At 42.5% G+C, this 16,814-nt stretch overlaps 1 protein-coding gene across 5 annotated transcripts in view; it reads left to right on the top strand.

The window, feature by feature from the left end:
* Nucleotides 1-4,982: 4,982 nt before the first annotated feature.
* TANC1 (tetratricopeptide repeat, ankyrin repeat and coiled-coil containing 1) overlaps nucleotides 4,983-16,814 on the top strand; it is a 227,856-nt gene continuing 216,024 nt past the window's right edge. For 2 of the 5 annotated variants that reach the window (XM_054043624.1, XM_054043621.1), the window contains exon 1: nucleotides 12,108-12,363. Coding sequence is in view for 2 of the 5 variants with exons in the window: in XM_054043628.1 (XP_053899603.1) it covers nucleotides 12,247-12,350 (104 nt within the window). In the remaining 3 variants the exon portion in view is untranslated. Of the gene's footprint in view, nucleotides 5,015-12,106; nucleotides 12,364-12,592; nucleotides 12,610-16,814 lie in introns of those variants that run through there. The other 3 variants (XM_054043623.1, XM_054043628.1, XM_054043625.1) reach the window with 3 other exon arrangements.

Genomic DNA, 16,814 nt, shown 5'->3' with positions numbered 1-16,814 from the left:
CTTCTGCCCTACATAGAAATCATGCCTCCAGCCACCACCAAAAGGGCATTAAACTTTCTCTTCCCCATGTGGCTTACGATCTGGGATCCTTAATTTGTCCCTAAAATCAAAAACAAATATAAAAAAATACAAAGTATTTGTAACAAATCTTTGAAAGAACACTCCCCAACCCTCATTTATTTCCAGTATGGCTTTCTGAGGGACACAATCACTGGCAGGGAGGAAGGATCATAGTAGCAATGAATTTCTCAACTCCATACTGGACTAAATTTACATAACCATAAGAATGGATTATCATTTGTTCCATCTGAGAAACTCTAGAGGGTCCCCTTTGAGACCTTCTTTCTCTAGAGACTCTTAGAAATCTAAATGAATACCTCTACCTGCCCATCTGTATGTTGGACCCATGCCACAGATGTGGCTAATTCCTGAATGGCAAAAAGTGTAATTATAGGAATTATAAAACACCATTGTTCATAAGCATGGTTGTCCTTGTTAACAGTTTTATCGACTATATTTTTATCAGTTAAATGTTTCCAGTGCTTCTAATTTTTCAAGGAGACTCAAAGATTTTTTTACATCTGGGGAATTTCCTCAGAATAAGGCTTAATTTTCTACTAATCAAAATCATTTGGCACTACGGAAAATAAATTGGAAGCAGAGTTTTCCACTTATTAATTGATTTCCAGACATACAACTGGTGCTTCTTCAAATTGAAAACATTTGCCTTTCCGTTACTTCTGATGTTTATCCATCATTCTTCACTATTGTTCGAGTACTTATAAAAATGTCACATACATAAGTTTGTGATAAACTTTGGGTTCAAAACTTCCTCCCTTTTGGAGCATGACTTCTAAACTCTGTACCATGGATGTTCTTCTGTAATCTGCTCATCTCTTGCATATGTGTGTTTGGTATGTTCCAAAGCAGAACTTTTGAGCTAGTACTACTGACACTCTTCACTAAGGCCTCAGTTTAACAACGCACTTAAGCACCTGCTTAAGGTTAAGCACATTTTAAGTCTATCTCTATTCAGCAAAGCATTTAAGCACATGCTTCAGAGCATTGCTGAATTGTGGCTAATGCTAAGTAAATTCATTGCTTTTGCTATGTATGTACCATCCATAAGCAATGAAATTCTGCAAGTCACAGGATCTTATAAATCTCTTATTTCCTCCTTAGATATCAATCATTCCTTGTGAAATCAGATTCGTAAGTGAGAGACTCCCAAGATAAAATATAGGGCAAAGCTCATCTAATAATTTCTGTCTCCTGATCAAGATTCTAGATATAATCAGTTTTTTGATACTGAGAAGAGGATAAGGAACGGAAAGGAGAGGAAGGGAGCCTAGCAAAGCATTGAATCTGGATGACTCCAGTCGATTGGCTTGATCATGTTCTTGAGATCTTGTTATAGCCTTCTTTTGTAATAACTTTGCTGCCACTAATTGTGTCGTTATATTGCTTTTTCTTCTGGTAGACCTTCCAAAGCAATGGGAACTCTAGAGTGGCAAAAGGCAATAGATTAACTACTCTAGCAGGAATAGGAAAAGCCATGCAATCACTGGAGGATAAAAGGACTTTAGAATCAGTGAGCCAAATCCCGTCCTCAGATAATCACTTACAGTTCTCAATGATTTCAGTGAGAGTTACAGATGCAAATTTAAAAGCAAAATTTAGCCCACTGAGTCCTTTAGGAATCTGAGCATCCAGATCAGCCCTTATTGACTGAATACTGCAAGGATGTAGCTTTGTCCTTAGGACTCATGGATTCAATGATTTTCACATTTTAAAATATTTATTAATGGTTTTTACCGCTTAAAGACTCTTGCATCTAGGCAAGTAGATATAACAGTATCAGGTGATCCATTTGATGAGGCAGATGAGGGCTGCCAAGTTAAAACCTGAGCTGCATGAAAAAACTAAAAGTAAGTAGGAAATCTCACAGATCTAATGATTTGTCACAGGGGCTCATGTATTCTGAGCAGGAGGCTACTGGTGGTACATTCCTCAACAGGCAGCTGCCATGAGTTACATGCAATTAAGTACATTTCAACAATTTAATTTTCCAATGAAAAGAGATTTTAATTAAAATAATGGTATCTGTGAATGTTAGTATTTTTTACAATAAATTTGTTACTTTTGTCTTTTTCCATAACAAACCACTCCCCCTACTCAGATGTTATTTCATCCCACTGCAGAAAGTGAGCAAGAACTCCTGTAATTAACTAGCTTTTTTGCACTCCCTCTACTGGAGGGAAGATGGGAAACTAACTTGTTCAAGTGTTTACAGTGTGATACATTGATGGCCACCTAGGAATTTAGGGTTGTGGTCACTATGCTGCAAACCATGGCCTCTTGGAGCTTCACCCTGGCAGCAGGAATAGAACCTACATCTCACTTGCTCTGAAAGTACAGGTCCTGCTACTTTAACTAACGTGTCAGCAGTATGTAGGACATGTGACACACTGTCCAGTGATTCTTACTCCATCCAATAGTGGGTAGTGGAGTACATATACACTCTAGCCAGTTCATTATATTTTCCCAGTGTGAGCAGCTAAATTAGAGGACTTACTCTAGCCCACTGCAGTAGACCCCTATAATATCTGGAACCTAAGATCATGGGTTCCGTTCCTCGCACTTCATGTGTGTAGTTGGCTGTTTCTGACCAGAATGTCTCTGGCTGTATGCGTTCATGGATTGTTCCACTTGCATGAACTGAGTAGTAACAATTTCTTTTATTTTTTTTCAGAGTTTAGTACCCATTGCTTCTTTTCCCTTTCATAAGAGCAACAACAAAAAACACCATTGTCTCCCCCCTCAGCCTACAAAAATGTACGAAAGTTAAATAAAGAATTAATATTAATTTGCAATTGACTCATAAAAAGGAAAAAGAGAATCTGATGGGCCACTTAAATCTCATCTTGCAGTACAGTATCTCTGACTTTGCTTTAAACTGCCATATTCATTGTCAGCTTTTGTTCTGGAGCATTGTATGAGATTTTCAGTTTTCTTAATTTCTTTTCAAGCACTGACTGTTCCAGTGAGATCATTGATGTTGACCCTAGCTCAAGATTAGTTTTTAAATAGAAAAATTGAAGAACTTGGGTGTAGGCAGGCATACACACCCACAAAATACAGGTTTTTTCCCCCTAAGGGCAATAATTCCTGTGGTATAATGACAGGGTTTTATTTGTTATCTTTCTTCTGTATGCCTTGCAGAAATGAAGTGCTGGCAGACTGGCAGTAAAGCAAAATTGACTAGCACCCCGTTCTCTGAAGTGCTGTATGCCAGGCCAGGCCTTGCACAGAGGTCAAGTTTCTGGTAAATTTCACTTTGCTGCCAACCTGCACACAGAGCAAACAGAACAGAGAACTGGAGGGGGTTGGGAAAGAGTAGACATAACAGGAGCAAGGGTTAGGAGAGGCAACAAAGGTATCAGAACTGGAAAAGAGAGGATGAAAGAAAGTGTAGGGAACATATTATTAATTGAAAAAAAAATATCGAACAGAGTGACATTCAGAGGTTTTTTAGTTAATGTTTATTATTTTTATTATTTATACAGTGCCATAGGTTTGCATGGTATGCTAAAGCCAAAAAAGATAAATTCTGCCTCAAGGAGCTTAAAATTTGCTGCCTGTTCCTGCAAACACTTACTCATATACATAATTATTAGTGTGTATTCCATATAGAGAAAGTGATGCAGGAGATGAACTGCAATTCTGCAAATACTTATGCATATGAACCACTTGATACATGTGACTGGTACCACTAGGGTGACCAGATAGCAAGTGTGAAAAATCGGGACGGGGGTGGGAGGTAATAGGAGCCCATATTAAAAAAGCCCCAAATATCGGGACTGTCCCTATAAAATCAAGATATCTGGTCACCCTAGGTACCACTGAAGTCATTGGGACTCTGCACAGGGATCTAGTCACACAGAAGAGCTTGTGGGATTGGAGTTAGAATATCTACCGCTCATAAAGTAGTTTAACAAAGATATTATTTGTAACTTGATTTTATGTTTTATTTTCATTTTTGTGTTTTTCTCTTGTAAAGTCAATAAAATATATTTTATTAAGTATTTTTCAGTAAGTCAACAATCTTCTAACAAAAAGTACATAGGCAAAGCAAAGAAATCGGATTTCTTAGCTCCTTGGGCTAGGGTGACCAGATGTCCCGATTTTATAGGGACAGTCCCGATTTTGGGGTCTTTTTCTCATATAGGCTCCTATTACCCCCCACCGCCTGTCCCGATTTTTCGCACTTGCAGTCTGGTCACCCTACCTTGGGCCCAATGTTGCTGGTCACTCTGCTGCAGTATTTATCATCTCAGGATGAAGCTCTCGGTGATCAGAACAGCTCTCTAAAAACCTTGAGGGCTTGCATAATAAATTTGAGGATATAAGGGGAGCCATAACCTCTGTGAAACAAAGCTGGAAAATCCGTTGGCTCGGACAAATTATCTGAACAACTGAGTTAAAGGGGCAGACAGGGGAATAGTGCAAGTGGAAAAACAGCTGTCGACTCAACTCCTCCCATGAGGAAGCTACTGATGAGAGGAAAGATTTTTTTTGTGATCAAACGTATTTCTGTACCGAGAGACAAGTAAAGAACCTTCACAATCAAGCTACAGCTAAAAATATCTGGATCTTGAGCTTCCCTGTGGAACAGCAGGACCTAAATCCAATTGACTTTATTCTTAATGGAATCCCAAAGCTCCTTGACTTAGATACAGAGGACTATCACATTATTCAGCAATACCTCAGGATCCTGACCAGGCACACATCACAGAACACTGGACTTGTAAGTCTCCTGGTTTCTTGTTTTAGATTTCAGACACAAAGAATCGTAAAGGCTGCCAGATCCAAGAAAAACATCTCCTTTGAGGGACAGAAAATCTCCTTTTTTCCAGAGATAGGCCCAATCAAAAAAAGAAAAAGGAGGGAATGGAATGTGATCAACAAGGATTCTCTACAGGAAGGAAGAGAAGCTGATGTATCCAGCCATACGGTGAGTTGTGCACAACAATCTGTCCTTCTTTTGGGATACGTTTTCAGCTACTAAGTTGTTAGAGAAAGTCAAAATGAAAACATAAGCAGCAGACAAAATTTAACTGCATCACGGTTAGGACACTAACATTCCTTGTTTCTATTTTGTTTTGTTTTTCTATTACCACATATGGTATTCATGTTTAAATATTCTGTTAAAATGTAACTTTTGTATATAATCCTATGACATGTTTATCAAGACATCCATGGGCTCTATCCTATACCTCTTACTGGCATTGTGGAAAGGCTCTGTGTACACTGTGGCAAACTGGATGTTTTGACACTCTAATGATTATTCAGTAGCTTCATTAAGACTAAAAATGTAGGCTTTAATAAATTAAATATGAAAATGAATAACTCAATCTGCACAGGAATCCCCTATTTTTTATATTAAATTAAGTTTATTTTACTCTGTCCCCATATTTTCAGTGTGTTGCAAAATTTTTTATTGGTAATGAATTGGTAATGAATAATAGCATAATAATAGTAGAAATTGCATGAGGTGAAATTGGTACCTAGGCAGGGGATAGTTGGGGTTTGTGGTACCTGCGGAGGTGTGGGAGGCCGTTTGGGATTGTGGGATTAGAACATTAGATGGATGTTTCTGCTAAAATGATCAACTATGAAAAAACTGATGATGACATTTAAATTGCCATCACTAACATTATGCCTTTGCTGCACAAAAAAGATGTTTTACATCAAGATCTAACTTGAGATAGCTATCCTGATGTAAAATCCTAGTGCAGATAAGGCACTGTAGTGATTATCTTGTTTAAAGTAACCCACAGATGGGGGTACGGAGTTGGCCTCTACTTGTTATATAGAGGTAAAAGCTACCTGTGCCTTGTTTACACAGGGATTTTACATCAAAATAGATATCTCAATGTAAAAACACACCTATTTTTGCAGCAAAGATATAGCTTATGTTTCAGAGTTAAAACCCCACTAGAATGATTGTGGCAATTCACGCACTGGGCTCAGACTGTTTTAGGCTGTCCTCAGATACATCCGTATGTTCAGAATAGTACTCCCCTTGACCTCAGTTGCAGTTGTGAGGGCTGCAAATCAGACCAGGAGTCTCAAGTTGGGCATTCAGAAAATGAGGAACACACAGTTAGTGGCCATTTGTGGAATGTCTGGTTCAAGCAACTTGCTCAGCAGCACACAGGAACTTTGCGGCAGAGGCAAGGATAGAATCCAAATCTCAAGCATGGTATTCAACTTTCACACACACATTCCCAGCCCCGCTAACTCTCTACAAATCCACTCTCTGGATCATCTTTTCTCCTCCTTCAGCTCTCTGTCTTATTCGCTGAACACCTTCCAACATCTGCAACAAATGAGGCAAGGGGTGTACAGATAACAGCCTCATAAGTACATGGCCCCAGTTCATTCCGTGTCCACCGTCCATTCTGTGCAGTGAAAAGAAAGTGTTGGGCAATCTTAGCTATAGGTCATCACTACCGCTGCCAACTATAATAGCTACATGGTAGGTCAAACCCCACCTTCTTCCATGTTCAGTGTAACACAGTAGTTCCCAAACTGTGGGTTGTGACCCCAAATGGTGTTGCACTATCAAATGATCCTTAGTGTGTAGAGAATGCCATTTTGCTCCGCACAGCATGACCTCTCTTGTGTGGTGCATGTGAGCTCATGATCTGTGGAAGACACCATTTTCCTCTACCAAATGGCATCCTCAACACAGCTTGACCTCACATGCACCTTACATATGAGGTCATGCTATGCGGAGGATGCCATTTTGCAGAGGAAAATGGTGTCCTACATGAGGTGTCACCTCACACATATAGTGCATGTGAGGTTATGCTGTGCAGCGGATGCCATGTTATTCTTCAAAATGGTGTCCTCCCTGGTGTCTAGGGTCCCAGGAGGAAATAATTCATTAAAATGGGGTCAGGCTAGCAAAAAGTTTGGGAACCCCTGCTCTAACCTTCCCACTTGCTTTCAAACAAACAAAAGTAAAAATGAGAGAAAACAGATTATAGAATAAAGTATTAAGACATTATGAAAGGTGATACAAATATATTTGAATTGAAACACAAACAAACAGCATAGGCCTGTGAAGACTGTGATTTGGAGGGAGATACCATCACATTTGGGTTGATTTTAAAGCAGTTTTTGAAGTTTCATCCTCTAATAATGAAGAATTTTTGCACTGTATTTCATTAAGACATTAAAAATCTTCCCTTTTTTGTAATCTGCACTATCCAAATTATCTGGGTATTGTTTAGTACTATATAGCACTGATAACATGTGACATATGACAGCAGTGAACACCAGGGCACACACACCAGTTAGAACACACATACAACATACACCTAAACAAGAACACGCAGTGAAGAAAAGTTAAGAACATAAAATTACAACAAGCATCATACACAAGTTCATAACATGGAACATTGAGAGAAGATAACAACAACATGATAACATGATAAAGCAGCGCACAAGCGACCAGGGAGCTTTGCGAACAGGGGCTGCTAACAGGGAGTTTCGCAAGGGAGTTCTCCAGGTGAAGGAGGAGCAATACAGCAACCTTTTGGGCTGACAGGGGGCTGCAGACGGGAGTTTGACAGAGGGAGGCTTACGATGGTTCGGAAGACCCGCAACACCTGTGCCAGCACTGCTACTGTCTCCTCCACCTGTGCCTGTAGCCAGACAGAGTGCCTAAGCATGGATGCCTCTACCCAGATCCTGGTGTGGTTTTGCAAAGACTGTAACTTGCAATTTCCACTTACGGATATCCAGGCTGGGGGGACCATCCAATGTGAAAGGTGCCTGCTGGTGGAATCTCTCAGGCAGCAGGTGAGAGAGCTACAGGAGGAGGTGGCTAGGTTGAGGAGCATCCGTATCCACGAGCAATTCCTCGACAGTGTCCATGTGGAGACAGCTGAGGTAGCTGTCCCAGTACACAGGACTGCTGATACACCACTGGTGGAGGAGGAGATGGCTCAGGGTGGACGCTGGCAGCTGGTTACTTCTGGCAGCAGGCAGTGCTCCACCCTTGCTCCGAACCCTCCTGCCGTGGTTATAGGTAACCGTTATGCTCTTCTTGATACAGGAAAGAAGGAATCACTCCCTACAGTAAAGGAGGAGAAGCCTCGTACCCCTAAGGCTGGAGAGTCTGCTGCCACCACTGCGAATAGGAAACGTAGGGTAGTGGTGGTCGGAGACTCTCTGCTGAGGGGGACGGAGGCGCCCATCTGTCGCCCTGACATTTCATCTCGAGAGGTATGCTGCCTGCCGGGGGCCCGTATCCGAGACGTTACGGAGGCATTGTCGAGGATTATCCGGCCCTCTGACTACTACCCCATGCTACTCATCCATGTGGGCACAAATGATACTGCGCGGTGTGACACTGAGCGGATCAAGAGTGACTACAGGGCTCTGGGAGCACGGGTGAAGGAGTTTGGAGCGCAGGTGGTATTCTCTTCAATTCTTCCTGTTAAAGGTAGGGGCCCGGGCAGAGACAGATGCATCATGGAGGTGAATGCCTGGCTGCGAAGATGGTGTCACCAGGAGGGCTTTGGCTTCCTAGACCACGGGATGCTATTCGAGGAAGGACTGCTAGGCAGAGATGGCGTTCACCTTTCGAGGAGAGGGAAGACCCTATTCGGACACAGACTGGCTAACCTAGTGAGGAGGGCTTTAAACTAGGTTCGACGGGGACAGGTGAGCAAAGCCCACAGGTAAGTGGGGAACATGGAGACCGGGGAAATGAGTCGGAAACAAGAGGGAGTGTGGGCTATATTGGCAGAGAGAAAGGAGAGTCAGGAAAAAACTGGGAGGAAAGATCAAACCAGTATTTTAGATGCCTATATACAAATGCGAGAAGTATGGGGAATAAGCAGGAAGAACTGGAAGTGCTAATAAATAAATACAACTATGACATTGTTGGCATCACTGAAACTTGGTGGGATAATACACATGATTGGAATGTTGGTGTGGATGGGTACAGCTTGCTCAGGAAGGATAGACAGGGGAAAAAGGGAGGAGGTGTTGCCTTATATATTAAAAATGTACACACTTGGACAGAGGTAGAGATGGACATAGGAGACGGAAGTGTTGAGAGTCTCTGGGTTAGGCTTAAAGGGGCAAAAAACAAGGGAGATGTCATGCTAGGCGTCTACTACAGGCCACCTAACCAGGTGGAAGAGGTGGATGAGGCTTTTTTCAAGCAACTAACAAAATCATCCAAAGCCCAAGACTTGGTGGTGATGGGGGACTTCAACTATCCGGATATATGTTGGGAAAATAACACAGCGGGGAACAGACTATCCAACAAATTCTTGGACTGCATTGGAGACAACTTTTTATTTCAGAAGGTTGAAAAAGCTACTAGGGGGGAAGCTGTTCTAGACTTGATTTTAACAAATAGGGAGGAACTCGTTGAGAATGTGAAAGTAGAAGGCAGCCTGGGTGAAAGTGATCATGAAATCATAGACTTTGCAATTCTAAGGAAGGGTAGAAGGGAGAACAGCAAAATAGAGACAATGGATTTCAGGAAGGCAGATTTTGGGAAGCTCAGAGAGCTGATAGGTAAGGTCCCATGGGAATCAAGACTGAGGGGAAAAACAACTGAGGAGAGTTGGCAGTTTTTCAAAGGGACACTATTAAGGGCCCAAAAGCAAGCTATTCCGCTGGTTAGGAAAGATAGAAAATGTGGCAAAAGACCACCTTGGCTTAACCACGAGATCTTGCACGATCTAAAAAATAAAAAGGAGTCATATAAAAAATGGAAACTAGGACAGATTACAAAGGATGAATATAGGCAAACAACACAGGAATGCAGGGGCAAGATTAGAAAGGCAAAGGCACAAAATGAGCTCAAACTAGCTACGGGAATAAAAGGAAACAAGAAGACTTTTTATCAATACATTAGAAGCAAGAGGAAGACCAAAGACAGGGTAGGCCCACTGCTTAGTGAAGAGGGAGAAACAGTAACAGGAAACTTGGAAATGGCAGAGATGCTTAATGACTTCTTTGTTTCGGTCTTCACCGAGAAGTCTGAAGGAATGCCTAACATAGTGAATGCTAATGGGAAGGGGGTAGGTTTAGCGGATAAAATAAAAAAAGAACAAGTTAAAAATCACTTAGAAAAGTTAGATGCCTGCAAGTCACCCGGGCCTGATGAAATGCATCCTAGAATACTCAAGGAGCTAATAGAGGAGGTATCTGAGCCTCTAGCTATTATCTTTGGAAAGTCATGGGAGACGGGAGAGATTCCAGAAGACTGGAAAAGGGCAAATATAGTGCCCATCTATAAAAAGGGAACTAAAAACAACCCAGGTAACTACAGACCAGTTAGTTTAACTTCTGTGCCAGGGAAGATAATGGAGCAAGTAATTAAGGAAATCATCTGCCAACACTTGGAAGGTGGTAAGGTGATAGGGAATAGCCAGCATGGATTTGTGAAGAACAAATCATGTCAAACCAATCTGATAGCTTTCTTTGATAGGATAACGAGCCTTGTGGATAAGGGTGAAGCGGTGGATGTGGTATACCTAGACTTTAGTAAGGCATTTGATACGGTCTCGCATGATATTCTTATCGATAAACTAGGCAAATACAAATTAGATGGGGCTACTATAAGGTGGGTGCATAACTGGCTGGATAATCGTACTCAGAGAGTTGTTATTAATGGTTCCCAATCCTGCTGGAAAGGCGTAACGAGTGGGGTACCGCAGGGGTCTGTTTTGGGACCGGCTCTGTTCAATATCTTCATCAACGACTTAGATATTGGCATAGAAAGTACGCTTATTAAGTTTGCGGATGATACCAAACTGGGAGGGATTGCAACTACTTTGGAGGACAGGGTCATAATTCAAAATGATCTGGACAAATTGGAGAAATGGTCTGAGTTAAACAGGATGAAGTTTAACAAAGACAAATGCAAAGTGCTCCACTTAGGAAGGAAAAATCAATTTCACACATACAGAATGGGAAAAGACTGTCTAGGAAGGAGTACGGCAGAAAGGGATCTAGGGGTTATAGTGGACCACAAGCTAAATATGAGTCAACAGTGTGATGCTGTTGCAAACAAAGCAAACATGATTCTGGGATGCATTAACAGGTGTGTTGTGAGCAAGACACGAGAAGTCATTCTTCCGCTCTACTCTGCTCTGGTTAGGCCTCAGCTGGAGTATTGTGTCCAGTTCTGGGCGCCGCATTTTAAAAAAGATGTGGAGAAACTGGAAAGGGTCCAAAGAAGAGCAACAAGAATGATTAAAGGTCTTGAGAACATGACCTATGAAGGAAGGCTGAAAGAATTGGGTTTGTTTAGTTTGGAAAAGAGAAGACTGAGAGGGGACATGATAGCAGTTTTCAGGTATATAAAAGGGTGTCATAAGGAGGAGGGAGAGAACTTGTTCACCTTAGCCTCTAAGGATAGAACCAGAAACAATGGGTTTAAACTGCAGCAAGGGAGGTCTAGATTGGACATTAGGAAAAAGTTCCTAACTGTCAGGGTGGTTAAACACTGGAACAAATTGCCTAGGGAGGTTGTGGAATCTCCGTCTCTGGAGATATTTAAGGGTAGGTTAGATAAATGTCTACTAGGGATGGTCTAGGCAGTATTTGGTCCTGCCATGCGGGCAGGGGACTGGACTCGATGACCTCTCGAGGTCCCTTCCAGTCCTAGAATCTATGAATCTATGAAACTCACAAATTAACAGCAGTGGGCAACCCACAAGTCCGTATGCAAATGATTTCCCCCCCGTGCGACCCTATCGGCTTGCCTTATTAATTTGTATTTGGCTTCTGTTTTGCATTGTTGATGTTAAGGGTAGGAGGACAGTCAAGACAAACCCTAGCTGGGACCCTCGCTACAGCAAAACCAGCCTGGCTGAGTCCCCCTCTCCTCCCACTAGCGCTGCTAATCGCTCCCTTATGGGGTGCCTCTTTCCAAGCAGTAGTAACTTTGGAGTGTGAGGGCCGGGCTCTGTTTGCAGACGGAGCCCGCAGAGGGGAAGAGGGGCTGCTCAGGGATCTCACGGGCCCAGCCAAGCCCCGGACCGGACGTGGGAGGCTGCAAGGCAGAGCGTCGGGCGTACTTGGCGTAAGCTGGGTGCTATTCAGGAGCTCGCTCCCCTCCCCCAGCAGGAGTCTGTCCGCTGGGGGGAGGGAGGCGGCCGTAGGGAGAATGCGTAAGGCGGCGGTTGTTGTTGCCGCCTGCTTCCAATGAGCTCATCCCGCTGGCTGCCTGCGGAGGAGCCCCGCTCGGGACGCGCCGAGGGCCAGGCAGAGGCGCCCGGAGGGGGAGAGGGGCTGAGGAGCCGGCCCCCGCGGGGAAGGGAGGTGAGTGCCGGCCCCGCCGCTCGAGCGGTGCCCCTGGCCGCGGAGGGGTTTGCAGGGGCTGGGTGGGGCTGGAAAGTGTGTGTGAAAGTTTCAGGCTGGGAATGTGCATGGGCATGTCTGTGCCGCTGGGAACCCAGCGCCGCCGCGGCTCCGCGCCTGGGGACCCGGCCTGGGGCGGGGGAGGAGCTGCGAGCAGGAGACCTGAGGGGGCTGCTGGGGCTTAGCAGCAGGGCGCTCTGCTAACAGGTACCGTGGGGTGAGGTGCTGAGCTCGGCTCTGCTGAGCTGCAACGCCGGGCACGGGCCTGGGGAGGCTGGGCTGGGGCTGGCGCCTGGGCACTGGCTTTGGGGGGCTGGGCTGGGCGGCACCTGGGTACGATATGGGTGAGTGGTCTGGGGCACCTGGGCACGGTATGCGGGATGGGCCGGGGCTGTCACCAGGGCACGGTATTGGAAGGAAGAGGGTGGGTGTGGGCAGTGGCTGGCTCCTGCACTTGGGATGGGCCAGGCTGGGCTGGAGTTGGCATGTGGACACAGTAAGCAAGGGGGGAGGCAGGGTGGTGGACAGGCCTGGGCTCAGGCTGGTGGGTGGACATAGTATGGGGGTGGGCAGGCTGGCACCTGGACAAAGTATCATAGCAGAGGATAGGTTGGGGGAGACTCCTGGAGGTAGTACTGGTGGGGGCTGGGGCTGGTACCTTTTACCCTGTTTTTTTGGGGGGGGGGGGCTGAGTTGGGGCTGACACCTGGGCACAATTTGGGGAAGGTCTGAGCTCTGCCTGGCATTTTGGCATAGGTAAGATATGGGAAAGGAAAAAGGAGGACCATTGATGGAAATGGCCTTGCCTTTGCTCAGGCATTGTTGGGTGAGTGAGGGGGGGCGGGGCAAAAAGCAGGTGTTGGTTGTAGCTTGGACTCACATCTGGTGCAATGAGGGAACAGTTATGTTAGGCAGACCTGTCCCTTTTCAGACTGAAAGTTGAAGGCTCCTATTTATGCAGATTTTATAGAATCATCGTGTCCATGGATTTTACACACAAGGACACGGCCTATCCCTGTCTTCTAGTTCAGGAATTTTCTAATGTTACTGGAAGTGGAGGAGTCCATGAGAATAAATAAAATCTACTTTCTGCTTAGCCTGGGAACTACTCTGAAATCAAGAAATCTTGATCTGATAATGCTTGCTCTGTTTTTAATTGATATTTGAGGGAGGGGTAGTTAAGAAGTTTACAAAATTGCTTTGCATTTGTTTCATCAAGTATATACAGCAACTGCAGCCACATAGAAGGAATGGGCATATGCCACCATGTCATGTGACATGCTGCTGTCTTGCCCTATTGTCAAAATATAAACTGAACTACCCCAAAGGAGGATATGAAGCATTTCAGGCAGCATGGGGGAGAAGGCAGGACTTTCAGTTATTCACTTTTTCTGCATTAAGAGATGGTACTATCAGAGGTGGCTTTGTTGCCTGAATTTGTAAATCCAGGTCTCATCATCTCGTCCTAACTAAAAAGAATAAAAAGACATGTTAGCTGATGTGTTACTGTGCATTTGCGGCTCTCAACATAATCTGCCGTGAACTGAGAGGCATGGCATGAAACCAAAACAATAGAAATCATATTGGATTTGTTTCTTTAACGTGTACTTCACATAATTTTCTGTAACCTCATTGTAATGACTTAACACTTCCGATGTCAGTAACTGGCACAGAAAGATGAAATAATTCTCTGTGGTGGATGGAGGGAAATCTGTTTTTTTGTGTGAATAAGTGTACTTGGAAATAGAACACAGCTGAAAGGTATACTTCTATGGGGAGGGGGCTAGGAAGAAGGGAGTCTGGATCATCTAGTTTTTGATACTGATTTTGTTCCTGTCATGTGGCATCTGCCAAAGTGGCACTTTTGTAGTTTACTTTGGAAGCTAACTATCCTGGTTGGCAAAGCAAGTGTGCTACTGCTTTACTACCGGGAAAGCTGAGATTTCTTTTTACAGAAAACTTGTATGGTTGGTAGGAGTGAAAGAATTTGCAAGTGACAAGAAGGTGCTCATTTATAGTATTTGAGTCCTTTACTCATCAAGACTATTTAAAGAGTCTTAAACTGGGTAATCACATTGCATGTCAATTGTTTTTAAAGTTCCTATGTCAGCCAGATTTTTTGGTGGCTATTGTCTTTACATATATCCTGATGGCTTTAATTTTAAAAGTATCTGGAAGTAAGGGAAATAAATGTGGTATCTTACATCCTTCAGAATTTCCTCCCAGTGTAGATTCAGATACACGACTGCCAAAAATGAACCTATTCATAGATTTCCTAATTGTTGTGATTTGATAATAGGTGATGGGGAAATAGTGTCATTATTAAATTATGCTGGGAAAGCAAGTGAATAACTGTGAATAAGCTTTGGGTTAGCAGTGTAAACAAACAGGTATGGCAATGTATATGAGATTTGTTTATTTGAATGCTACGTTGTGCGAGCTGTCCAGCTTTCTTGGTTTAGCTAACCACTGGAATGTCCAAATGATAAATTACCGGGTATGTCCACTCTAGAGCCAAAACATATTTGGTTCATAGCCAAGCTTGCTCAGCTTCCCATAACAGTCTTTATAAAGAGACATTTTGTCTCTCCAACCACAGTCTTGTAGTTGGTGCCATGGCAACTTTGTGATCTAAGGGTATTATTTTAAAGACATCTGAGCAATCTTAACTGAACTGTTCACTTTTTCTTTAATAGTATTTCATATTAGGATTAATACTTGGCAACAAAATATTAATCAACAACTCTTCAAACTCGCATCTCTATAAGAATATGATCGTGACCTCCTGTTGTGACACCTATTAACACTGCTGGAGGTTAAAGTTTATGCCAGTGGTAGTATTCTAAACACCTAATTTTGCTCTAAAGGTTTTCTTTTGGCTAAAAGATGGTATTCAAAGCCCACTGATTTTTCTTTTATCTTCTAGAAAATGTGAGGAAAAGTCAGTTCAAATGTTAATTACGAGAGCGTGCCCCACCCCTCCCAAAAAAACAAAATAGATAATGGATGGATTGGTTGTTTGGGGTGGTGGTTGGTTTTTTTTGGTATTGCTCTGAGTTCCTTTGCTTTAACATGAAGGTTGGCAAGCTATTTATCCTGCACACTATAGTAATTGGGTATAAAAATACACATATATAGTCTTTTACCTAACAAATGTCTAACTTTTTATATTTAAAGAAGTGTGCAGATACAGGAGGCATTATCATGCTTCAGATTGTAGGCACTCCAAAGTAGTCATTGGGGATTACTATACCTCTAGTGTGTGGACGAAGAAAAGGAATGATGTGAAACAAGGACTAAATCACACCAACAGGTGGATAATTCTCAGAGACCATTTCATTTTTTATTTAACTACTCTTTTTGAAATAGGAGATTTTAAAAACCATCTGGGTACAAAGGAATTGTAAACTCTGATCTCGCCTCATGCCCTCTCCCAAAGAAGGGAGGTAGATAGAGGCATCAGTTTCCTAATATTCATAATAATCAACACATTCTGTCACACTGCCTAATTAACGTTAGGTGCCTACTTTTTATTGTATTGTTTTTATTGCTCTTTCATTATTCTTTTTTAACATGATTGATCAAGCCTTTTGTCATTTAAATCAGATAAATTTTGTAAGGAGACATTCCAACACTTGTACCTGGTTATACTATAATATAATTCATGCTTGTATAGTGCTGAAACATACATCCAAGGATCTCAAAATGCTCTGTCAATATCAATAATTTAAGTCTTGCAGCACCTCTTTTAGATATCCCTAATTTACATTGGATGAAACCAAGGGACATAGGCTAAATGACTTGCCCAAGATCACACAGTCTGGCAGAATCTAAAGTAGAACCCAGATTATCTTGAGTCCAATAGTTCATCAAAATACTATCTTTTCCCCTTGATCTCTTCATCTTTGAATTTTATTGCAGCACCTAAACTAACATCCTGCCTCTTGCTTTTCTGTCCAATGGCTTCATAAAAACACTGATCCTGAAAAATCTGCTTTTAATGTATTTCAGGTTTTTTCACTGATCAGATGATACACATATTGTGGGCTTTTTAAAAATTCCTTTTCATTGGACTAACACAGTTGCCACTTCTATATCTTAAACTGGGAAACGTATCCATCTTATCTTAGTGTACATTTATACAACTTGATTTGATGGTATGCCATCAGCACTTTTTTTTTTTAACACTATCAGTATAAAATAAAATTCTGATATGTTTATTTGTTTATTCAACTTTTAAAAGACTTGCTTGATACTTAAAAGTATTTTGGAAGTATGATACCAGTGGAGGTAACACTAGCATTGGAAAACTAGGCAATTCCATTAAAGGGACACCATAAACTAACCTTTAGCTATCAGCTAACTGCTTTATCAGAAACTGGATTTTTGTATTCTTTAAATAACGTCCTGAA

Source organism: Malaclemys terrapin, chromosome 11 (assembly GCF_027887155.1).
Source record: "Malaclemys terrapin pileata isolate rMalTer1 chromosome 11, rMalTer1.hap1, whole genome shotgun sequence".
NCBI classification, from domain to species: Eukaryota; Metazoa; Chordata; order Testudines; family Emydidae; genus Malaclemys; species Malaclemys terrapin.
Note: the sequence above shows the minus strand (reverse complement) of the source record. Positions and strands in the feature narration are given on the sequence as shown.